This window comes from Caloenas nicobarica, chromosome 1, assembly GCF_036013445.1.
Source record: "Caloenas nicobarica isolate bCalNic1 chromosome 1, bCalNic1.hap1, whole genome shotgun sequence".
NCBI classification, from domain to species: domain Eukaryota; kingdom Metazoa; phylum Chordata; class Aves; order Columbiformes; family Columbidae; genus Caloenas; species Caloenas nicobarica.
The window spans coordinates 87,753,242-87,778,072 of NC_088245.1; the positions used below are offsets into that span (position 1 = coordinate 87,753,242).

General features: G+C 52.3%; 1 protein-coding gene across 3 annotated transcripts; it reads left to right on the forward strand.

Moving 5' to 3' along the window:
- The first annotated feature begins 1,987 nt into the window (after positions 1 to 1,987).
- Positions 1,988 to 13,215, forward strand: IFFO1 (intermediate filament family orphan 1). 3 transcript variants are annotated; one of them, XM_065630491.1, is made up of 9 exons: positions 1,988 to 2,773; positions 8,392 to 8,452; positions 8,538 to 8,633; positions 8,885 to 9,025; positions 9,947 to 10,131; positions 10,596 to 10,716; positions 11,424 to 11,516; positions 11,714 to 11,844; positions 12,444 to 13,215. In XM_065630491.1, exons 1-9 carry the CDS (start codon positions 2,067 to 2,069, stop codon positions 12,544 to 12,546), a joined length of 1,638 nt encoding a protein of 545 aa, XP_065486563.1. In that variant the 5' UTR covers positions 1,988 to 2,066; the 3' UTR covers positions 12,547 to 13,215. The 3 variants fall into 3 exon arrangements, with proteins under 3 accessions (XP_065486563.1, XP_065486572.1, XP_065486583.1); XM_065630500.1 differs by having other exon boundaries at positions 10,596 to 10,704; XM_065630511.1 differs by having other exon boundaries at positions 9,971 to 10,131.
- Positions 13,216 to 24,831: the final 11,616 nt, after the last annotated feature.

Here is a 24,831-nt window from a genome sequence, read left to right on the forward strand (position 1 = left end):
CAGCAGGGAGTCAGTGACGGTTTCCAGGGCACGTGCTGGGAGGTCTGGAGCTGCCACCACTGCTTCAAAGCAACCTTCTACACCAGGATCCCTCTTGTCCATCTGTCCTTCCCTTTCCCCTGGCTGTTGATTTGGTAGTAATGCTGCCGGGAGCATGGCTCCCTACCAGTTGCTGTTTCAGCTAGGGTTTTTGGAAGACAGGGATCTCCTGCAGCCCCTGTGAGAAAAGCCTTCGTGCCCTCCTCTCCCTTGACAAAAGCACTGTTTGCCATGGCTTGGCCTCTCTGCTCAGAGGCAGAGCAAGGTAACAGCCACTTAAGAAGAGGAAAAAACATTAAAAAGGAGGTGACAGGAGAAGGAAAACTCACTTCTTTGCCCACTCTAAGCCCATGTAGGAGGGACTGAAATCCAGTTACGACTTCCAGAAGTCACAGGTGTGCCAGGGAGGATGCAGCCAGGTTACTGGCAGGAGAGGAGGTGTTATACATGCAAGTGGGAACTGCTCCAGGGAGCCCAGAGTTGCGGGCAGGAGAGGGGAGACAGGCAGGTCACAGGACAAAACTGATGCTGGACACAGCAAAGCAGGAGAGGGGACCCAATTTCATTCAGTCTGCTCCCAGGCAAGGAAGGCAGAAGAGTAACATAGGGATGGAGGAGCTCTGCAGGCCTGGAGGAGAAGCAGCAGGAAAAATGCAATAGGCAGACTCCCAGCCAAGACTAGCAAAGCTGGCTGTCCTCAGTGGGCCCAGGAGGTTTCTGGAAGTGTGGACTCAGCCATACCTCAGAACCCAAGAGAAGGGCTGCAGCACACTACCCCACCGGAGCCTGCTTGCCTTCTGCCACAGAGTTCAATGTAGTGCAACACCGGGCTTCTCCTTTTAATTCAAACCCATTGCTCGCTCATCCTTTGCTAGAGGCTCAGCTGAAATGCCAGAGGCCGGTTTGCACAAGTGCCATGCTCAGCTGCGCAGGGGAAGTCCTGGGGGAAGAAGCCAAGAGCACACAGACACACAGGTGCCCACGTCCATAAATGTTTATGTATTGATCAATTTGTGCGCAGTCTCCTCCCACCAGATAATGGGGTGAGGGATCATGCCAGTGCTTTTTGCAACATTGACCTAGGGTTGAGGTCAGGCTCAGGGGGAAGAGACTGTAGGAAAAGACCTAAAGAAGGCTAAAATAGCGGGCAGGAAACAAGACCTGAGGCTGCTTTGTGAACAACAAAGGAGAAAGCCAGTCACAAGCCAAACATGATATTTGAGAGGCTGGCTGCCTCCACACAACCTCCTCTGCCCTCTGGCTCGCCGTTGTCTGGTGGCAGCTCTCCGTAGGCGTGCTGCTGGTGGAGCAGGACTGCTTTTAGAGGGGGGCTCGAGTGATGATAACAAGGGGGGCTTCAAGAGTGCAAGAGGGAAAGTTATGCCGTTTTTACGGGAGATGGCATAGGGGAAAGCACTAAAGGCTACGCAAAAAATAATAACAATTCAAAACCAGGAAAGCACAGGCACACTGGGTTGGTGCTGGGTTGATGACGGGAATCGGTGCCCGGCGGGACTTCAGCTTGCGGTGCTGGAGCGGGGCCCCTCCCTGCTGCTGCCGGGGCTGGCAGCGCGGAGGCCGGACGGTGCCCACCGGGGGCTGCGGCCGGAGCCCCGCTAGACGTGGCCGCGCTGCCCGCCTGTGCCACGTCCCTTTCCCCTGCGGAGTCCCGAAACCCGCCGGAGCGGAGCGCCGGGAAGACGAGCCGCGCCCCCCGGGGCGGGGGGACGGGACGGGAGAGGAGAGGAGAGGAAAGGGAGGTTTCCGCTTTGTCCCCTCCTGTTTCTGCTTCGTTCCCTCCTCTGCTCGCTCCGCCCGGGGCCGGCCGGCGGGGCGCGGGGCCGGGCGGGGGAGCGGCTCTCCGGCCCCGCCGCTGCCGCCGCATCCCCGCCGCAGCGGAAGCCGCACCCCCGCCGCCGGGGCCGCCCGGGCGCAGCCCCCCGGCGCATCCCGCCCCCGCCGGGCCCCTGATTGGCGCCGGCGGGCTCGGCTCCCCCCCGCGCCCCGCTCCCCGTCCCGCCGCCGCCATGAACCCGCTCTTCGGCCCCAACCTCTTCCTCCTGCCGCAGGAGCAGCAGGGGCTGCCGGGCCCCGAGCTGCCGCCGCCGCCGCCCGCCCCGCGCCCCGCCGAGCCCCTGGCGGGGGACCTGGCCGCCCCGCCGCCCCCCGGCCCCTTCCCCGCACCGCCCGCCGCTATGGCCCTCCGCAACGACCTGGGCTCCAACATCAGCGTCCTGAAGACGCTGAACCTGCGGTTCCGCTGCTTCCTGGCCAAGGTCCATGAGCTGGAGCGGCGCAACCGGCAGCTGGAGAAGCAGCTGCAGCAAGCGCTGGAGGAGCGGGGCGGCGGCGGGGGGAGCCGGGGCCGCGGACCCCCGCGCCGCGACCAGGCGGTGCAAACCGGCTTTGTGGGCCCCATCCGCACCCTGGGGCTGGGGCTTGGGCTGTCGCCGGCCCGGGCGCTGGGTTCCCCCGGCTGCCGCCTCAGCGCCCCCGCCCAGCCGTCTCCTCCCTTCTCGGCCGCCTCCCGCTTCATGCCCGGCACCATCTGGTCCTTCTCGCAAGCCCGGCGGCTGGGCCCGGGACCGGAGACCACCCTGGTGCAGGGACCGGGGGTCTCCTGGGTCCACCCGGACGGGGTGGGCGTGCAGATCGACACCATCACCCCGGAGATCCGGGCCCTCTACAACGTGCTGGCCAAGGTGAAGAGGGAGCGCGACGAGTACAAGCGCAGGTGAGAAGGGGCGGCGGGAGCCAGAGGGTCTGACCTGCGTCCCCCGAGGGACCATGACTATTGCTGGGGAGGCTGCAGGGCTCCGTCCAGCGGGTACCGGTGTGGGAGAAGCAGGCAGGGGTGGAGAGGCAGCCCTGGTCTGACTGCCTGTGAGTGCGGGCTCCAGTCAGCAGTGTGAGGTGAGGGAGGTTGTAAGGCAAAAATGTGGACTCCTGAAAGCATCTGCCTATGCCTGGGTCTCCTCACTTGCCATCTGGTGGTTGAACCCGCGTGGGATGCTCGCTGTGCCTTTTTCAGTCTTGTCAAACTGGTGCGAGGGACTAGAAATGCCTTTCCAAGTGGGGAAGAAATAACGTGACTCCAGGAGCGGCGTTTTAAAGGGAAGGGGATCTGGAAACACTCGGGAAGGAGGAGCAGCCAGAAAGTAGGTGAGGAAGGTGGATGTGCAGCAGTGAGCGGGGTGGGTTGGAAAAGGCTGCTGGGAGAAGGATGGTGCTCTGGGTATGTAAGATGATGCTGAGAAGCCCCTCAGCAGGACGACTGACTCTCCAGGCCCTTTCCCTCCCTAGTGGTCTCCCAGCTGGTGCCTCAACAGGAGCAAACTGCGCAGGAGCACCCCACTCCTCTGGGGCTTTCCTCCCAACCCAAAATAGCTGCGGCTTGGCATGTGCCTGGGAGAAGGGTGAAGCAGAATGGAAAGCTAATCTCTTGGCTGGTTCTTCTTTCCCATGTGGGGCAGTCGCTGCTCTCGCATCGCACTGGCGGCGCTTTTGTTTTAAGCCAGTTTCCGAGGCTGCTCTCAGATCTGCACATAGGATGAGGTTGGGCAGGGGGCTGGTGTCACTGGATCAGGGTGAGGGGCAGAGCGTGGGGCTGGGTGAGATCATCACTGGCAACTGACACCACCCTAGCGACTGTTTTTTGTTTTTGTTTTTTTTTCCCAGAAGTCACTTTATGATGCTTTAGAAGCACTTAGAAAGTAACTGATTATGTACTCAAAGGGGCAAACCAATGTACTCTAGCCACAGGAGCCGTACCGCTGACCTGGTGGGCTCTGGTGCCAAGATCAAGGTTGGGAATCTAATACGACACCTTCTGGTTTTGGCTTTGTAAGCCTTTGGCTGAGCAGACTTGCCTGTCAGATGCTCTGAATGCACTAGGCAAGGCACATGGAAAGGCGAAGTTGGCATCTCTTCTTTCCCACTGATTGCTGCGTGTGCCTAAGGCCTTTTATTATTAAGCCAGAGGTCAGGCTCCTTCTTCAGGGTTGGGCAGCTCTCCTTGCCTTGTGTTCAGATCAGATGTCGGGTAGCTGGAGGCACCTTATTTGGCACAGGGGGCTCAAGCCTCACCTATTCAAGGCAGGTCAGCCAGTGGGGAACAAGTTGGCTTTGTTGCTGCTGTAACTTTGGGAGAAAGGAGAGCTTTTGGGGGTTGTCCTGCTCTGGCAAGCGGACTTTGGGGAAGGCTGCAGGGGGGTGATGATGAAGGGAGCGGGCACGCTGGGAGCAGGCAGGGGGACACCATAAGCTGCTGTGGGCCAATGTTGTTGGTGGGATCTATTTTTGGACTGTGTTACCAGGAGCTGGGGAAAAGCAGACCCCACCCCCAGACCCTTTCCAGCACCGGAACTTTCTGACGGGTGCAGCCAGGTCCCAAACAGGGGAACGGGACAGGAGGATCCCATTTCCACACCCTTCCCCATGCTGAGGGCAGATACCAACATCCCCCGTCAGCAGAGATTTCCCTGCTATGGCAGGCTCTGATCTGCCGTGGGGACAGTGTGGCTGGTGTCATCCCTTTGCCGCTCACCTGGGGGCAGAGGGAAGAGATCGTGTTAACAGAGGACTTCCCAGTTCTCTGGCCCACGGCTTGGGTGCTTGAGCTTGTGCTTTTTTCAGGGCAGCATTGCCACCGTGCACCCCATAGTGCTCAGAGCAGTGCAGCCAGAGGAAATGTGCCGGGCCTGAAATTCAGGTCTGGGGTCTAGAAGGGATGAAGGGGCAATAGGGCAGGACAAGAAGAGATGCAGCAGCAGGAGAGAGGCTCACAGGAGCCCCACTTGGGAGAGCAGACTGAGGCTAGGTGGCCTGTGGGGGGCAAAGGGTGCCTGTGAGTATCATATAGACCCACAAAGTGCTGGGGATCTGAGAGTCTCATCAGGTTTGTGCTGTCTGCTACATCTGTGTTCCTGAGTAGTTTTTATCTTGGATGCTGCAAAGACATACTGGAGGTGTGGGTTGAGTAGTGTTATGGCACAGTGTTAAAGTCACAGAATGGTTTGGGTTGGAAGGGACCTTTAAGTCCAAGTCCCTGCCATGAGGTTTCACTAGATCAGGTTGCTCAAAGCCCCGGCCTTGAATGCTTCTGATGATGGGGCACCCACAACTTCTCTGGGGAACTTGCTCCAGTATCACACCACCCTCAAACTAAAAATATTCTTCTTTATGTCCAATGTAAATCTATTGTCTTTCAGTTTAAAACCGTTGCCCCTTGTCCTGTCACTACAGACCCTGGTAAAAAGTCTCTCTCCATCTTTCTTGTAAGCCTCCTTTCTATATTGAAAGGCCACAAGAAGGTCTTTTGTTGTTGTAATTGCCTTCCAAGGAGATGTGCAAGATGTCAGGGCATACACCATTAAGGCTGAAGTTCAAACATGGTGAGAGCGGAAAACGTGCAGCTTCAAGCCCCAAGCAGCCTGAAGGGTGCCCCACAGCACCGGTGTGCACTAGCTGTGCAGCACAGGGTAAGGCACCCCAGTGCCTTTCGCAGTGAACAGGATTTTTAAAGATGTAGGGGGTTGTTTATTCTGCTAAGTGAACTTCTTGAGGGGTCACACCTGGAGGAGGGACAGCACTGCATCTGGTCACCTCCCCAGCTTCGGGAGGACTCGCCTGTCACTGGCAAGGAGGTGGCCAGGTCTGTTTGCTGCTGGGACCCTCCTGTCCTCGCTCTCTGCCTTCTCCTGTATTTCAGCCTTTGGGCAGGTTGCTGCCTTGCAGCAGTGCAGGAAGGAAGCGTGTCTTCCCTTGGCGTGCGCCGGTGGCTGTGGGGTTGTGTGGGGCAGCCTTGCTTCCAGCCGGCAGTGACCTGGCAGCGGCGGCGGCCGCGCAGGGCTGCGGGCACAGTGCTGCAGGCGGGTTATTATTAGGAGTGGTGCATTGCAGGAGGGAGCAGGGAAGAAGGAGCCAGGCAGGAGGTGATCGGGAGAGAGGTTCGTAAGGGATGGGCGTGCAGATTTGTTGCTTGTGGGGCGAATCGCTGTTGCCTCCTGCCTTTAAATTGGCGTTTGTCTGATCCACACTCATCTTCTGTAGGATTGGTGTGAAATGAATTCTTCCAAGCATTTGCAGCTATGCTTTCCTTCCCCAGTAAGTCCAGGCTATATAGAGACCCGGAGGGAGGCGGGGACCAAAAAAGAGAGAGGAAGTGCCACGCTGAGAAAGATGCTGAAAATTTTTTCGTGTGGTGGAAGGCGTTTTTATCCCCGGGGAGGGAGGCTTTGTTTGCACAGTTCCCATATAAGGGCAGTTCTACCTTTTAACTTTCTCTTTCCCTCTTTCTTCATCTTCCTCTTCCCCCAAAGAGATAGGAACCCCTTTTGACTCCCTTTCTGTAGCTGCGGGATGAAGCCAACACCAGCACGAGGACTGCACACTTTCTCCTTGTTTGAGTAAGCAGCAGTGTTGCCAGCCTTAAGAACTTGGAAATTAATAAGCTGGGACTCTCTAACATGACCAGATTGTCCTGATATCCCAGGATAACAAGTGTGAGGGCATTTCATATGCTTTCTGGTCTCCTAGACCTCAGGATTTATTTTTCAAACTTGGTATAAGCGAGACATTTTTCACGTCTTCGTGCAGGGTCACAGTGCCTGTGTCAGTGCTTGAAAGCATTAAATAGAAATCGGAGATCACAGCACCAGGCAGGGCCCAGCTCTGGTTGCTTTCCCAGAGAAATCCTGCTTTCTCAGAGAAATCTGGCTCTCCCAGAAGAGCCAGGAGCTGGGTAAGAATGCAGCAGCCCTGCCCCGTGCCGCACCGCAGTGCGTGCCAACCCGTCTGCTCTATGGGATAGTCATTTAGCAAAGAGCAGTACAGCCTGGTGGCCTCCCAACAGACTGTGGATGGGGCCAACACCGCAGCATGGCCCAAGATGATGATCTCATGCAGTGAAATACAATATAATAATTGCTAGGCGATGTGTCTTTGTATAGCAAGGCTGGGCACCTTGCAGCTCAGCCTTTTGCAAAGCTGCAGAGCCTAATACAGTACCCACTGGCCAAGCTGGCATAAATTCGGACAATGCATCCTGTTTCCTTGTAGGATGAAACAGTGTTATTTAATCCATCATGTTATGTGGCAGTACTGCCAAGGAGACTTGTGCCCCTGCTCACGTAGCTTGGCCCAGTGCAGGGCAGCCTCCTGCACTGGTACGGGCAGAAGATCAGCCCTTCATGTTGACACACATCATGGCCACTCACACTGTAACATGGTTTGGTATTAGGTTGGGGTTTTGTGCTTCTGGACAGCCTGAACTGCAAGACTGCAGACACGCAAATGTGGTCACAAATATGACACAGGTGATTCTGCCCCTCTGCTCGGGTGACACCCCACCTGGAGCACTGCATCCAGCTCTGGAGCCTTCAGCACAGGAAAGACATGGATCTGTTGGAGAGGGTCAAGTGGAGAGTCACGAAAATGATCAGAGGGATGGAACAGCTCTGCTTTGAGGACAGGCTGACAGAGTTGGGGTTGTTCAGTCTGGAGAAGAGAAGGCTCTGGGGAGACCTTATTGCAGCCGTTCAACATAAAGGGGGCTTGCAAGAAATATGGGGATAGACTTTTTAGCAGGGCCTGTTGTGGTAGGACAAGGGGTTATGGTTTAAAACTAAAGGAGGAGAGATTCAGGTAAGACAGGATGAAGAAATTTTTTACAATGAGGGTGGTGAAACACTGGCCCAGGTTGCCCAGGGAGGCGGTAGATGCCCCATCCCTGGAGACATTCCAGGCCAGGCTGGACGGGGCTCTGAGCAACCTGATCTAGTTGAAGATGTCCCTGCCCATTGCAGGGGGGTTGGACTAGATGAGCTTTGAAGGTCCCTTCCAACCCAAACTATTCTATGATTCCATGATTCTGTGTTTCTATATGATGCAAGTGGGGGAAACCGTGCAATGTCTGCAAGCCTGTTATTGAGCGTCGGACCCGAGGCCAAGGGGTTTGAGGGTGGATGGAGAGGCCGGTGGGCTACATCGGGCCACAGGCCAGCCCCAGCGTGGCAGGCCGTGCAGTGCAGCTGCTACACAGAGCCTGCAGTTGGTGTCCCCAGCTTCCCTGTTGTGGAGCAGGCAGCTGTGGGCCAGCCCATGGTAGGGACAACGGAAAGCATGGTGGGGAAGGGGTTCATGGCTGGGGGTGGGTGGAGCTGACAGGCGTTTGGCAGCTGCCATCGTCTGGAAACAAGCGGAGATGCATTCCTGGGCACGTTGTCCTTCCCACCCTGGTGCCGTCATCACCCCCTCTCAGATAGCTTTGGGGTGAGCAGCTGCTGCTCCGTCCTTTCTGGCAGCCGGCGAGGCAAGGCCGGTGGGATCTGACCAGCGTGTTTGTCTCCCTAGATGGGAAGAGGAGTACACGGTGCGTGTTCAGCTTCAGGACCGGGTGACCGAGCTGCAGGAGGTGAGCATCGCTGTCCTCCCTGTCCCTTGCACCCCAGCTGCCCCACACTGATGCTGATCTGCACATCTCCCTCTGCCTGGGACAGGAAGCCCAAGAGGCTGAAGCCTGCCAGGAGGAGCTGGCCATGAAGGTGGAGCAGCTCAAGGCAGAACTTGTTGTCTTCAAGGGACTGATGAGCAACGTGAGTCCCTAACCCCTCTCCAACCCAGCAGCAGCGTCCTGCCAGAGCGGTGGGGCTGCATAGAAAAGCAATTCCTTGGTGGGGCACGTCCAGCACAGAGGTGGTCTGGCAGAGTTGGTCCAGGGTGCAGTGAGCAAAGTGGGGAGGCGGGTGCAGTCATGCAGCACGGGGGAGAGCCTGGGGGCTCTGATTGCTGTTTGCGTTGCCCAGTCTTCCTCCTTTGTCCCCCTCTTGTGGCGCTGTGGGTTCAGAACATCACAGAGCTGGACACCAAGATCCAAGAGAAGGCCATGAAGGTGGACATGGACATCTGCCGGCGCATTGACATCACTGCCAAGCTGTGCGACGTGGCGCAGCAGCGGAACTGTGAGGACATGATCAAGATGTTTCAGGTGAGAAGCGCCTGCTGCTGCTCCAGGCTCAGCCACTGGTTCTGGGGAGGAGAGTTCCCAAAGGAGGTAGAAGAGGCAACACCAGCTCCCTGGTAGGGGAGACGTTTGGTCACCCTCACCCTTGCTCCTTGCTGTCCTTTGCTCTCTGCCTCTCTCGGGAGGACCAGGCGAAAGGGCATGGAGAGGAGGTGGAAAGCTCCAGATGTTGCTTTGGGCATCACGAGTCCCCTCAACCTCTTGCTGACCTGTTGTGTTGGGATCAGGGACCCCTCAGTGGTAGGGGAGCAGCTGCAGGAGGGAGACGAGTTGCTTGAGTGTCTGTCTCTAACTCCATCTCTCTCCTTCCCCTTCCCCTCTCCGTCATCTTCTCTCTGTCTCTCTTTTCTATCTCTGTCTCTTCTCTCTTTCTGGATGTTGCTGCCTTTCTGTTTCGCTCTCTTTGTCCCTACAGAAGCAACTGGTTAGTTCCATTCAGTTGGGAAAGCATACAATTTTTAAACTTTCTTTAAATAAGGTCGGATTGTAAATATTGACATATTTCATCTTTTTCAGACTCTGTCTCTTTTTTCCTGTTTCTGTCACTGTGTTTCCCTGTCTGTGGACTGGGGTGGTGGGCAATTTGAGTTTTTCTGCAGTAAAATCACATTGTTTTTTCTCATCGGGTTCATAGATTCCATCTTTAGTTGCTTAGTTTTAATTTTAGAAAATGCTAAAACCATGTTTTATCCATTGCACCATCTTTAACCTGATCATAACGAGCCCATCTCTCTCTTTCTCTCTCGCTTTTCTTCTTTTCTTTCTTCCTTCCTTTCTTTCTCTCTCTCTCTCTTTCCCTGCCTTTCTGTCCCTCTGACATTCCTTTCCCCTCCATCTCCTCCCAACTACCTGCTCCCGACCTCGGACCCGGCCTCGTTTCTGTAGTCTCTGCACTTGTCTCCCGTTAAGGTCCCAGCCTCGGTGGGGCGGAAGCGGGAGCGCAAGCAGGTCAGTGACGAAGACACCTCGCTGTCAGAGAGCGATGCCTCCCGAAAACCTGACGAGGAAGAGGAGGACGAGACCACGGCCATGAGTATCAATGAGGAAATGCAGAGGATGCTGAACCAGCTGTGAGTGCGGCTGCTTCACGTTTCTGCCGCCAGCATTGAGCGAGGCTCTGGCACTGGGATCACCACCAGTGCCCAGGATCGGGGTGGGCAGGGGTGGGCTGTGGGCCGTCTGCCTGGGGGAGGGTGAAATGGGAGGTGCTGCCAGGGGGTACATACACCCTGTGCTCTGTGGTGCAGTGGGACTGACCTCTCAGGACACCTGAGCCCACCTGTGCTGTGGGTGGGAGCTGGTCCAACTCCCCTCCTCTTGCCCCCCTTCTCGCCTTTCAGGAGTCCCTACCTGAATTTGCTGGGGCTCCTGACCATGAAGCTAGTCCCTTCCCTGTCAGCTGTTGCGTTTGGCCACACTTGAGCCCACCCTGGCCAGACCTCCAAGAGCTGCAGCCCTGCCTGTGATTGGGGCAAGGCTTTCAGCACCGATGGTTTTCCTGCTGGGTGCTGATGTGTTGTTCCTTTGCCCCTAGGAGGGAATACGACTTTGAGGATGACTGTGACAGCCTCACGTGGGAGGAGACAGAAGAAACGCTGCTCCTCTGGGAGGACTTCTCTGGATACGCCATTGCAGCCGCAGAGGTGCAGGGGGAGGTAACAGTGGTGTCAGATCCCTGCGGGGATCCAGCCCTGGGTTGGGACACTTGGTTCTGCCTGAGACTGGGAAGGTGCTCCCTCAAAGACCAGACTTCAGCCCCTCCATCCCTTGCAGACCTGTAGAGATGCTTCCCCACCACACCCCATCTCCTCTACATGAATACATTACTGCATCCTTATGAAGGTCTCCTTGTTAGACAGACCAGGGACACGTAGCCTGAAAGATGTGCTGAGAGCATGGCCTGTACATGCAGGGAGAGCTGTGGCCCTCCCGTAAGAGGAGACCTTCTCTGGCTGGTGGTCCCTTGCTCAGGCTTTCCAGCCCACCTGCCCACTGTGCAGCAGCACTGCCCAAACAGTGACCTCGGTGTCTGGCCAAAGCCCTCACTGTCCCGCATCTTTGGCCCTCTGCAGTTCCCTGGGGATGTGTCATGCTTGGGGATGGTCTCCGCTCTCCAAAGCTTCTGTGCATTGGCTGGGCTTGTTCCGGGCTGAGGTGCTCACTGCCCGGCGTGGGGAATCCTGGGTCTCTCTACCCCATGTTGGCAGGGCTGACTCGTGCCTTATTTATACTACATTGCTCATGTTTCTTCCCCTTTCCCAACTGCTGCTAGTTCTTTCTCTGATTTCTCTCTCTTCTGCCTTTGGTTCCTTGTGTTGAATGCTTCCCTGCCTCTAAACATGCCATCTGCTCTCCCCAACAGCAGGACGACAGTCTGGAGAAGGTGATCAAGGACACAGAGTCGCTATTCAAGAGCCGCGAGAAGGAGTATCAGGAAACCATCGACCAAATAGAGGTGAGAGGAGGAGGAGGAAGTGGGGAGGACGTGGCACAGAAGGATGGGAAATGAGGTAGTGGGTCCCCAAGGGAGGGAGACACCATGCTGGAGCAGGTACTTGGTAGTGGGGGACAGCAGCCTTGGGTCTGGCCGTGCCCCCTGCCCTGCACTGCACTGTGCCTTGGGCTCATCTCTGCACTGTTTTCCTTGTGCAGCTGGAGCTGGCCACGGCCAAGAACGATATGAACCGGCACCTGCATGAGTACATGGAAATGTGCAGCATGAAGCGCGGCTTGGACGTGCAGATGGAGACTTGCCGGCGGCTCATCACCCAGTCTGGGGACAGGTGAGCTTCAGCATGAGGGCGCCCTGGGCAAGGACCAGAGCCAGTGTGGTGGTGCGTGGGAGCTGAAGCGCAGGGTAGTAGCCCTGCCCTGCTGTGGCCTGGGGAGAAGAGAGTTCCCATAGGCTGCTGGACTCATGGTGACCAGCCTCTGTGGTGCCACCTCAGCAGAAGGTGGACTGCGTGCAGGAGTCAGTTTTGATAGGTGAAACGAGACACCCCCAATGGAGAGAAGGGCTGCTGTTTGTGCAGGGATGTTGTACAAGTCCCCACAGGTGTGTGAAGCCAGGGTGGCTCCAGGCTGGGGACCTTGGTGGTGGGCTTTCACTGACCCCTAGCCTCGCCTGCCTTGACAGTGTCCTGCTCTGAGCAGGCTCCCCCCTGCACCTCCCCCAGCTTCATGCTCTGGACCTCTTGGCTAGTGTTCTCTGGGACACCCTTCTTGGCACCCAAGGATTCCCATGGACCCACACATGTCCCAAGGGAGTAAGAGGGACACTTCAGCTTCTCTTGTTGTTCTGGTGCCCACTGCCCACACCAAACGGGGTCCTTTCCCTCCCCTGGGCAGTGCTGTGACTGCTGCCCTTTACTCTTCTCTGCAGAAAGTCTCCTGCCTTCACCCCAGCCTCCAACAGCGAGTCAGCCCCGAATGAGGAGAGTGAGGAGTCCGACCGCGACCCCCCCAGCGATGCTTCCATCAGATAATGAGGGCAGGCCCTGCTCCCTCGGACCCCTCTCCTGGCACGGGGATGCCTGAGCTGCACCTGGGAGAGACTGTCAGGGATGTGGAGCCACTGGTAAACATCTCTTGCCCAGGCTCACTCCCGTTTTGGGGTGCTTGGCAGACCCCACGCTCCCCTGCTGCTGGATATTCTGCACATGGGAATAGCTAGATAGACCTGAGGGCCCTTGCTGGGGCTGCTCAGCCCCCAGCCCCTTTTCTGTTCTCTTCCCCTGCTTTGGTTAAACCGTGGTTCGGGCAGGGAGGCTCCAAACCTGCCGTGGTGGCATTCTCCAAGGACCTGTCCCTGAGCCCCCCAGACTCATCTCGTCCGGTCTCCATCCTGGTACGCTTGACCCATCCCCTGCCCTCCCTGCACCACATGGAGCCGAGCGAGAGCCGTACCTCCCTGCAAACTGGACCTGACACTGGTGCCAACTGGACCGAGCCCTGGGCTTTCTCCGTCCTTGCTGCTGGCTGGGCGCCTGGCTGGGGGTCCCCATGCTGCACAGGGCACCCTGAGCCCCCCTGCCTCCTCCAGGGCGGGGGCCGAGTCCTGCTCACCGTGCACTTTGCTTTGCCGTGCATTGGCGGCACGCTCACTTTCTGTGTTACGGGGATGAGGGGTCATTAAATGGGACAGTTTCCTTTTCTACAGCTTCGCCAGGTGTGGGCTCTCCCTGTGCTGCTGTGGGCGCCGTGGGGCTCAAGGCAAGGGGTGTCCTTTGCTGGACCCCCAACCCCACATCAATGAGGACCTCCCATGGGACACTTTCATCCCTTGGATGTGCCAGATGGGGCTGGCAGATGGGACAATGACAAGATCCCTGTTCTGGGAGCCACTGGCTGTCCCTGTGTAACACTGGTGCTGTGTGGGCCGCCTTGTTCTTAACCATGGAGCAGCACCAATGCTGAGGCTGAGGGATTGGAAAGGTCTTGGCTCTCGTGGGGAAAACAAAGCTGAACGACGCTTACACCTGCAGACCTTCCTCTCCCAGAGCCTGGCCTCCTCTGCCATGTCAGCTTTTTACCAGGGCATCCCAGAGCATCTTCTTGCCTGCCCCCAGTCCCACATCCAACCTTGGCGTAACCACAGCAGGGGTTCCCCTGTCCCGTCATCTCTTGTAGCATTTGCTTGGGTGGCTGTTGCATGTGCTTCTCCAGTGACGGGAGGCTGGTGCCTGGCAGGGTCGCAAGATGGGGTGAGCAGCCTGCTGAGAGGAATTGTTTTCTGGGACCATCTGCTGACCAGTGGACCCAGGCTGCACAGCCAAGGCAGGTAAAGCTCCAGAGAAAAATGCTCCTCATGAAAGTTCCTGAAGGAAGGAGAAAGTAGATGGCAAGTAGAGTTTTTGGATCATCTCTAAGATTAGGTAAGGTAGATAAAATGGGGACTGGGGGATGCAACACTTTGTCTTCACAGGTTTGGTTTGGGTAACTAATGCTGCTCACTTGAGCTGTGAGCACGGGCGCATCCTCACAGCGCAGTGCAGGGAGTCGGTGTTTGGACAACGTGAGGTCCTATGCCTGGAAGACGTGTTAAGACACATGTTGGCGTTTCAGCGAAGGCTGAGCTAGGGGTGGTGAGACAAGGCCCTGCAAATGGCAGGACAAGTCAGCAGCCGAGGAAACCTTCCAGGCCAGGGCGCAGCTGGGGCTTTGCCGCTGGCTCAGGGAAATTGCAGTTAATCAGACAATGGTCTGCTGTGCTTGGGCTCTGAGTCATGAGTGCCTCACGGGAGCAGCAGGTGTGGGACAAGAGCAGAGGGGTGCTCCCCCTGCCCCAGCAGTGTGAGGCTGCACGGGACCTGTGCCTTGGTGCCTGCCCTGGGACAGGGCCTTCTCCATGTGCCTCACCTGCAAGCCTTGCCCAATTGCTTCTGGTTTTTTCCCTCTTCTCTATGTTTCTTCCTAAAAGGGCTGAAGCCAGAGGAAATATTTTAATCTGGGCTTTTTCTTTCTAGTGATGATGCCTCACATGCAGTAGCTCAGGGATGACTTTATATCCTGCCTGGAGGCTCTTTTGGTTGATGAAAATCCTCTTTCCCATACATTTCTTTGCAGCGTTTTCTTTCTCTGCTGTGGAGATCTCTCTGAGTGGCTGGATAAGTCTGGCTTCCCCTTTGTGTAATCCATGACATGCATATCTTGGCCTCTCAGTACTGCTTAAGAAATCCACAGGACTGTAGAGCATGTACGCTGAGAAATTTCAAACATGAAGCACAGAAGGACCAACCACCTCTGCCTCGAGCAGGGATGCCCAGAGGAGCAGCTGGTGCTGCCAGATGCCCGTGTACAAGGACATGTGGGGACCCCAGTCCCACATTGCTTGTCAGAACTTCATTTGCAGTGAAACCAAGATCTCCTCTGCCCACATGTGCAAGATGCTGTTCTCTGGTGAACTGTATTGCCAGCAGTAAGGTCCATTCTCCGACCAGTGTGAAAGCCCATGAGATCTCACAGGCAGGACACACCAATCTTTTGCCTCAACAGTTTCTCTGCATAGGAAGCACAGCCCAAGACCTCCAGTGTTATCTGGACCATCTCCCCTGCATCTGTCCGTCCATCAGTGGTGACCCCATAGCCTTGAAGCCAGATATGAAGAGATGTGGACCTTCCATTTGTCCAAGTCTTCTCTGTGGGCTCCTCTCAGTTCTTTGGGGAGTATCTAGACAGCTTTTCTCCACCATGAGCCCTGCTGGGAACTGTGCTGTGTTTCTTCTCGCTTCCCTAACCTCATTCCTTTCCCAAGACACCAGGCTCAGGAAGCAATATTGGAAGAAATTGTCTAGACAAGACCCAGGCCTCAGCTGCTTGATCTTTTGAACACCTGCTGGTCTGTATTCATCTCACAGGAAATAATTGTGTATCTTATTTACCCTTAGACCCCAGCCCGCTAAAAAAATCTTTGTTTGGCCTAAACTTTCTCCAAGTCTTGGTTGCAGGGGCAGCTTGGCCTTTTCCTATTCTTGACCCAGCTCATGAGTTGAAATGATGATGATGATGATTAAATGAACTATGGAGGAACAGGTCAGTTCCTCTTTCCAGCTGACCATGCTTACCCGTGAGCGTGTTGCAGCTGAGCCTGGTGTGGTGCTTGGTGTACTAGAGCATACCTTGGCATGTCATGTCTCACTTGGCATCCATGGATTAATGGCAATGTTTATTGCCCAAGTACAGCCCAAGCACAGATGTCTCTTACTGAATGGGGTCTCATGACAGGATGCATCTGGGCAGTCTCTCTGTCAGCAGCCATCTCAGGACTCTTCAGATGTGGCTGCTCTCTGGTCACCTCCATGAACATCTCTCCAAGACCATCCTTTTAGGATTATGTCTCTCTGGATTGGCAGTGAGGTCCTCTGTCATGGAGGCGTCCCAAATATAAGTTTAGGCGGACTAGCACTCTGATAACATAAGATAAAGGTTCGGATATTAGGTTAGGAAATTATTTGGGGTGCAGCAAAATAAGAATGAGGATCCACAGCGTGCATATACGCACTCATGAGAAAACAAAACCAGAGCCCTCTCTGCCCCGTTCTGCTCATAAGAGAGAAACACTAGCCTACTGCGGCCAGGACTTACACTCGCCTGCCCCAGACGAGGAGTTCACACTTACCTACCAGGCAAGGACTTATTAGAGCATATAATCAGTAATTTATCACTCACCCACACACGGAGGTGAGGCGCTCCCCATCCCGGGAGGTCACCTTAGACGGCTTCTCCGTCTAAGGGGAGGGACTCCGGCAGCATGGCAGACCTGCAGCTCCAAGGAGACCACACAAAGGGGGTCGCTGGCGGGAACCCCATTTATAGTCTGCTCAGATCTGGCTGTGGGCATTCCAGAAGCTTCTTGGCTTCTCTACACCCCGCCCCCTCAAGCGTGGGCCTTCAAGAAGCTTCTCAGCTTCTCTGGGCTGTGGGCGCTCTGGGCCCCTCCTCTGCTGACGACCCTGCCCAGCGACCCTGGGTCTCCACAAAGAGCCGTCAGCTGCCCCATTGAAGGCCGCAGTTCTGAGAGGGCATGGCCAGCTACCAGTGCGACTGCCACACCAGTTCTCAGGGTGCGTGGGGGAGGAAAGTGCAACTGCCAACACGTCCTCCCACTGAACATTTAGGCAGGCCGGTTCAGCTTCCCCACCCTACACAAGTTTGTGTTGGTGGAGACTTACTTGGGCAGCCTGAGAACATGCTAGTGATTGCTCTGGCTTCCCACTCCCCAACATTTGGACTGTTGTGTCTAGGTAAGGACAGGCACAACTTGTGTTTCAGCAGCGGGAGTGGCACAAAAACCCTCCCTTGAGGCAAGAGCTGTCCCCAGGCTGGGACAAATCCTCTTGTCAGCATCCTGCCTCCATGAGGTGATAAGGGACACGATCAGGCTTTGAGCTGGGGTGGGAGATGCAGTTCTCCGTGCTCCATGTGCTGAGATCAGCCTCTTGGCAAGCGACCAGAACAGGCGGTGCGAGGCATGTTGCAGAAGTGAGCCCTGGCTCCCTGCTGAATGTGTTTCTGATCTTGTGGCATGCCGAGTGGCCTCCCCTGTCCCTTCTCTAATGAAGTTCCCTAGAACTCATCTCAAGGGTGAGCCCTCATCTTCAGAGATGACACTGTATGGCAAGCTAACTCTGAGACCAGGCCCACTGAGTTTCTTGATGAAGACCACCAGATTTTCCCACACAGAGGGCAGAGAGCATCGCTCTCATTGCACCTCGCCACGTGGACGTGAGATGTTCTTAGTGACTCTAGAGAGGGTTCCGTCAGCCTAACCATTAAATAGCCCAGTTCATCTTCCCTGTGTTAAGCAAGCCTGCTTCCTCCCATCTCTCATTCCTGGATCCCATCTATTTTAGATCATATCTCAGAACTGAAAGAATCTAATTTGCCTCTCCATTCAGTTAAGGTCCTGTATTTTCCACCCAGCACCCTTTTGCTGAAGACACTTTGTTATCTGTCCCATACGACTCTGCTTTGTCTGAGTTAGCTTTTTTCCCCTTTCAGGATTCTTTAGGTGGACCTAAATGTGATGCTGACAGCCTTTGCTGGAGCAACTTTTGATTCCCTGGTAACCTGTTTATCTTGTTTCTTAGCCAAGAGGTAGGAGAGATCAAAGCTGCATAGAAAGATGTTCTTGTTTCTAGATTTGTGCTAGGATATTGGCTTTCCTAAGCCGCCTACATCTGCCACAAAAGCTTTGATTGTTCTCAAAAGGCCATGTTTGTGGTCGTTGCTGCCTTGGGTACCTGTGGCACAGAGTGTCTCAGAACTTGCACATGATGATCAAAGATGTCAAATGCTCTGGTTGCGGGTAAAAAAAAACCTCCTTTTGAGAGGACAGGTCAGAATTAACGCAGAACACAGTGGAGTGCTGTCTCCTTGGAGATACACCTGAATGATGCACAGACAGGCTCCTGAAAACATCTCGCAAGCCCCTATACACAGTGGTAAATGCTGGGAGTGATAGTAAGACAGCATGGAGAAATCGATGAGCTACTGACAGCTTTAGGGAAGCCCAGTCACCACTGACAATCTTCCACTGGGTGTATGAGACTGTGAGGAGTGTTTTTACATGTGAATTTTCTAAATGCTTAGGCCACTTTCTCTTGGGATAGGAACAAGGAGAGGATGTCGTAGTCCACTGGCAGAGGGGAGTATAGATTTCAGAGCTGGGAGAGCCGCTGCAAGAGCTGGGAAGGTACTAAGGCAACACTATGGAAAAGGAGCTCAAGTGGCCACTAAAAGTATCGTGACCAAGTCAAACCGGTATCACAACAGATCAGAAGAGGTAGCGTTTTCACCTTCCATGGCAGACTGCATCTGGGCAAGGTGCAAGAGAAAAACAGAAGTTCTTAGGGAAGGAAGAAATGCGTTTAATTGACATTTTTAATGTTCATGGACACATTGTAGAACTGCTAGATCACCATATTAGTAAAGGTGGAATAGGCAAGAACAATTGTGAATTGGGGTTGCAAGCTGTGCTAAAAAACACATTCACTCTAGAATTAACAGCAAAACAACATGATCTGACACACAACTTTGTCAAGGCATTGAAGGATCTTTTATATACTCCTGAATCACCAAACAAAACACAGTGATTTATTTGTTAAGTACCTCTCTGCTTTGTGTGAAAAGGAAAATTATGTTGTCATGGGAGACCTTGGCTGGAGATCCTGAAAAATATGCTGTGCCATGTAGAGTTTCTCATCAACTTACAAATGATGGCATGCCCAAGTAAGGCAATGATTTTATATGTCCTTATGACAGATGAAGACTGGGTTAGGATTGATGGTTGCCTAAAGACAAGGAATCAACTGAGAAACAAATCAAGATACTACCCAGGACAAAAATGCCATAACAAGGAACTGCATGGTGTTATGTAGCCTTTTTCTACAATCAAATTACTTGGGGGAAGTATTAAAAAAGTATGATTAAGTGGGAGACCTTTGGAAATAAGAGAGTTTTTCCAGTTATCCAAAAAGCTGTGATTTAGTAGGCATGAGAAAATAGCTTTCAGTAAACTACTTCCTTGAATAAGTGGCCATGTGACAATTAGAAATAATAATAAAAAAATAGTAATTAAGCCTGACCTTAATTAATTAAAATAAACCCTGTAACAACTGCAGCAACTGTGGGTGCAGGAAAAGGAATAGAGGGACAACAAAATAATTCAGCTGTATAAAAAAGTTCTTCAGCTACTCCTATCACCTCAAGAAAAAAGTGACAATGTCTAAGGACACTAACAAGTTGATATAGTTATATTTAAAGAAAAATCAATCCTAGCAGTAATATAAACCTTTCTTCTTGGCTGATATTGGGAAAAAAAATGAAAATTAGGGAAAAAAAATATAAGTACTCACCAGATATGTCTGTTCTGCATTTAGAAAGAGCAGAATGTGGTCAGAGGGGCATGATGAAGCACTTTCCAGGCCATTAGCAATTAAGGAGGATCCTTGACAGGATCTTCTCAGAATAAACACTTCTACATTTCCAGGCACAGATGCCCTAGAGCAGCAGAGAGGTGCACGGGGTGCCACAGCAGCGAAGGAGCCACTGCACAGAGCCTGAGGCTGCTTGGGGAGAGGGAGAGAGTGGTGCTGGCAATGAGCACAGCGCTGCAGCTGCCTTCCTGCAAACAGTGTTTTGCAAAGCACTCTGACCCTGAGCGGTGATGAAGCAGCGTTGACTGCTGAAATCTGTGGTTTGCTGATGTCAATTTTTAAATGCACTGGAGAAGACATTTTGAGAAGACAGGTGAACAAATGACATCAGTGGTTAGTCTGACAAGCCATGTACGAAAACCAATGAGAAGCCAGGGAGGAGAGTAGAAATCATGAAGGAGTAGAAAAAAGCTGCACAGATTTATAGAGGGACAAGTAATTGACAGCCAAAACGGATACCATTTTTGATACATAGGAATGATATAGATTCTCAAAAGGAGTAAATATCTCAGTCAAAAATGCCAGGAGGAATTAAAATGTATTTTAAAATAGAGTCAAAGCATAGGTTCTATTGCCATACATATATAGCCAATACTTAAGCTATGCATAGATACATCTAAGAGCAAGAAATACTAGTGACTCATCAACCTTGGGGCAACAGGAGGTTTGGAAAGACTTAGGAAGCAGGGCTCGCAAGCAACCTTGTGTGAGTTCCCAGCCAGATGCTGAAGCTGATGGTATCTAAACATCTTTTATCCCCATGTGACATTGGTGTGCTTCGTCGTGCTTTGCATCACAAATTGGAGCAGGTGGAGCAAAGACTCCTAACCATGATTCCAGGCTGGAGAAAAATGTTTTGAGAGTGAAAAGTTTAGTTATTTTGGTCTTTAAAAGAGAAAGGTGAGTGAGCATTTTTGCCCAGTGCCTAAACTCACTTCATGATGTGGTCTAGATGGCAGTGTAGTCAGGCTGAGGAAGGCATACCAGGAGTCTGAAGGAGATGGAGGAGCTGGGGGCCACATGCATTCAGTGAGATTTCAGTGTCTGCTTAGGGTCCAGCGCCTAAATCAGTACCCAAGTTGGCAACTGAAAAGCTGATTACAGAGATTACAAACCACCTATATTTCTTCTGTCCCAGGACTCGAGAGCAAGGCCAATAAAGTCGCTCTTTTGGTGCGGAGTTTGGTAACATTACACAGGGCTTTGAGACCTGCAATGTCAGAGTTCCCCCCTCCCCACATGTATTGCTTTTCACTTAGCAACCTTGAATTTTACCCATCATTTTTAATAACCCAGTCACAAGATCTTTCTGCACCTTTCTACAAGACTGATTCAGTGTTAAGTGTGTCTACATCATTTTGCATAATCAACAAAGCAAATTGTTCTGAAGGTGCTGAATGGGAATGACACTGGGGCAGTGTCCTCAGATGCTAGTTACTTGCACCTTCTCTCTCAGTCACCACCAGCCTTGCTACTAGTTTTCAGCATGGAGAGCTGTCCTGGGGCAGTTCAGGTTCTTTGAAAGTTTTTGCCAGTCTGGTTTTTTTTTCCTAAATCCAGTTGTTTTTCATCACACGGGAGCTGATGTGAGTCATGAATTACTTATAGCATGACTATCTGTTCACCCATTTTGTGCTGGAGACCAAGTCTGGCCACCTGGTACTGAGGATTTGCTGCCCTTTAGGTCATGGACATGTTCCCAAGTCCTGACACTTCAGTTTGCAATGGTGGCTTTGTTTCATTGCTGCTGAGGAAAAAATTCTCTCGTCTAACAATACCCCAAAGCTCTTCTGATGGCAAAACATCGGTTTTACTTTTCTGCTGTGCTTTTTAGCTTCCTTAATCAGTCCCACACCATCTTATGGCTTTTTGGTAGCTTTCTGGTCTCCGAGATGCGTTCAAAAAAGGTTTTCATACTACTTTTTCTATTTGTCACATAGTTTCCTAAAAAGCTGCCCTTTTTTAGGTTCAAGTTTAATGTGCTAGTATTTATAAGTTTTTCTTCTGTATTCATTTGACTACAGCTTCAGCTTTTTGAATGCTGCCTTTGCAAATCTTATTCGGTAAAGTATAATCCGTACTACTCTTCCTTCTAGAAACATTTAATTGAGAATAACTCCCTCAAGAAGATGACACTTTTATAGCAAGATAATGTATGGACTTAAGTTAGCTGTCCTGTAGTAAGAAATTACATTCAGCTCAGAAGAGTAAGAAAGAATTTATTGGGTTTTGCAGTGTGTATACAGTACAATTGCACAAAGGCAGGCAGCTTGTTTTTGATGAAATGCCTGCTTTCTGTGAGTATTTACATACCCCGAGTTCAAGTCAGGAACCTGCATTTTTTGAATGGCATCTGTTACAAAGGAGTTTGGAGCATTATCATTTAAAATGTTTGATCTTATACGACTTCCAGTATATGCCTTGTGTCATAGTCTTTCCTATCAGAGACCCGTATCTCCTCTTCCTTGCACAGATCTTGTCAATTGCTTTGCTCAAAGACTCATTTACTTCAGAAGCGGACAGAGTATTTTTTAAATGTCCAAGACTGTTTTTACTGTGCTTATGCAGTCATCATTTTGTTACATTTTGGTGTGATTTTTTTTCAAGCAAGCTTATTTAGTTTCCACATCTGCTTGAGATGGTTTTCACTACACGGTATCTTCCTTAATGCTGAAGTTTCGTGCTGGCATCTTGAGAAGAAGGTGGTCTGAGGACAACCAGCCCTTTCTTGGGGGGAATAGTGCACGTTTGGTAGTGTGTGCAAATACCAATGAAGTATAAAATAATTTCTCTAAACATTCAATGTTGCCATAAAAGGGAATTTTCCTGTAACATCACTGCTAAATACCATACAGAAGCATCACTTGAATTTCCTCTGTCTTAAAAAAGAAAACAAGAGGTGCAGCTTACCACCCCTAGAAGTGGTTGGCTGCCCATCAGAGAAGTTGTCCCTCGGGTCAGCTGGAGACCTTTGTGTTGGCACAGCCCTGCAAAGGGGTGACCCTGTGTCTCAGGTGCATCCCTCTCCCCCGAGGGCCCAGCGCAGCCAGCCCCAGTGCCAGGCCAGTCGAGGAAGGCAGAGCCGAGCCTTTGGCCAGGGTCAGCATCTTTCTATACCTTCCCCTTGCAAGGTGTTCATAAACCAGGATGGATTCTGGCTTGTCGCAGCTGCTTTTAGGGCCGGTTCCTCCCAGCAGAGTAGCACGAGTGGTTTTAGTTCCTTTGCTGAACAAGAGCCTCTCTATGTCTCCCTGAGCGCCTGCCTTCCCTGACCAAGCATTTCTATCAGTTTTCCTTATAAATGCTTTAAAAGCAAAGCTAGAGCTCCCCTCGTTAAGGAAAAACTTCTCCAGAGAGAGAAGCAGCTGCCACAGCAGATCTCCCATCTTTATCCCAATGCCATCCGCAGTCATGCATGTCAAAAAAAAAAAAAAAAAATTAGGACAGGGTTGCAGTTCCTGGACAGGCTGGCCACTGAGCTAGCTTTTCCATCTGTCTGGAGAGGCCTTGCTGTGGTGCCATCTGCAGGCACAGTGTCTGGACACAAAATGGGGATTGAGGAGAGCTGTGCTGCTTTGGAAGCTTATGAGAGAGGAAACCAAGCCCTCCAGGCAATCCAAAGGCAGCATGACTTGTTTGCTGTGTGCTTACCCTGTTTCTATATAAAAGCAAACATGTTTTAAATTCTGTGATTCCTGGCTTGCATCACCTAGATACCATTATCATTTTTCCAAGAATTTCAAGCAAGATTGTAAAACCGTTGAAATAGCATTTTAAAACACAGTGAACCTTTATCTGAGACGTTCTCAGCAATTGTTGGTCTGAGATCACATACTCTTCTGCCACCTAACCCCCCAGGCAGCATGAATTTGCTCATTCTCACAGCAATTTGATCTCGAGTTACATAGGGCTCTTGTTAAATAACAAGCATTCTTGAGTTCTTTGCTCTAGGTGAATTTCCAGGCAGTCTTAACTTTCTCAGGAAACAAGGCTTTTTAGAGGAATAAGGTGACTTGTTGAACAGTTCCTACTTTAAACTCAGTTCAAAATCTCTTTGCTTTACATGGAAAAACAGGCATCCCCCACAACAAGGAGTTTTGGTAGCCTCTCTGCACTTCCAGATTATCAAGCAAGGTACTCGCTGGCTCACACACACAAATGGGCAGGCAGCAGCAGCAGCACACAGGACAACTGCTCAAAGCACCCAAGCACAGCAGTCAAGGACAGGATAAGACCAACCCAAGACTCTGTAAGCCTGACAGGCCCACAGGCTACACCTCTCCCCAGCAGAAACCCAACTCTGCAGGAGGGCTATCACCAGTTAGCCCTAGCATCAGGCAACCATTTAACCCCAAAGTTGCCTAAATCTCCCCTGGGGCAATTTGTGGGATAAGGCAGGTGTTGCTGCTGTCCCAGAGCTAACAACCTGCTCAAAGTCCCAGCTCCTATCCAGGGCCAGGTTATTCAACCTGTTCGTCCTTGCAGAGCAGCTTTGAGTCATTGCCCTCTAGCCCAGTAAACATTTAATTTTTACACAGCCCAACCACTGGAAATAAGCAGCTCCAGGAAACTGTGTCCAACATATCCCAAACCTGGGAGTTTTAAGTCCTCTAGCTTAAGTCCTTGCTCCAGATCAGGGTCTGAGGCTCCAACCCTGCCTGCCAGGGAAAGGATGACACACCAGCCTTGAGACAGTAAACTGAGCTGCTAAAAATGGAGGGCCACATGTTTCTGTGCAGTGCACCTTCTATCTACCCCAGTGCTCATGGGTTACAGAAGACTTGGTCGCTAGGCAGCAGCAGAAGGTAACATGTTCCTGGCCTCGGGCTGACACTCACCTTGCAGAGATCTGCTGCTCAGGGAGCTTAACTGCAACAGCCTCTCCTTCTGCAGAGAATTAATCCAGAATTAAGACCAGCTACCACCATGCTAACACTGGCCTCCCACACGTCCCTAGGCAGCCATCTCCTCTGGGGCAAGTTGATTATCTTAAGAAGTAAAAGCAAATTAAAGATCCTCCTTGTAACATTTATGCTAAGGCAGGGGGAATGAGAAGAAATAATTCCTGTTTCTTGTACCCCTTTGCCAAACCAAATGCAAAAGTAGTCAGCTGCTTGGCACTTCATTCTGCCTACATCAGACAAGCAAATCCATAGAGCCACAAGGTGGATGGAACAGCAGAGCTGCTTTTGATTCTACCACATAGCAGTCCTGCAAGTGCAGCCCTGCACCACACCTTAATTTGGCTCACAGGCAGGAGTCTTGCTGCTTGCATCTGGCACAGGTTGCTCACCAGTCTGCATGCCACAGCTCTGCTCACTGCAGCCCAAAGAT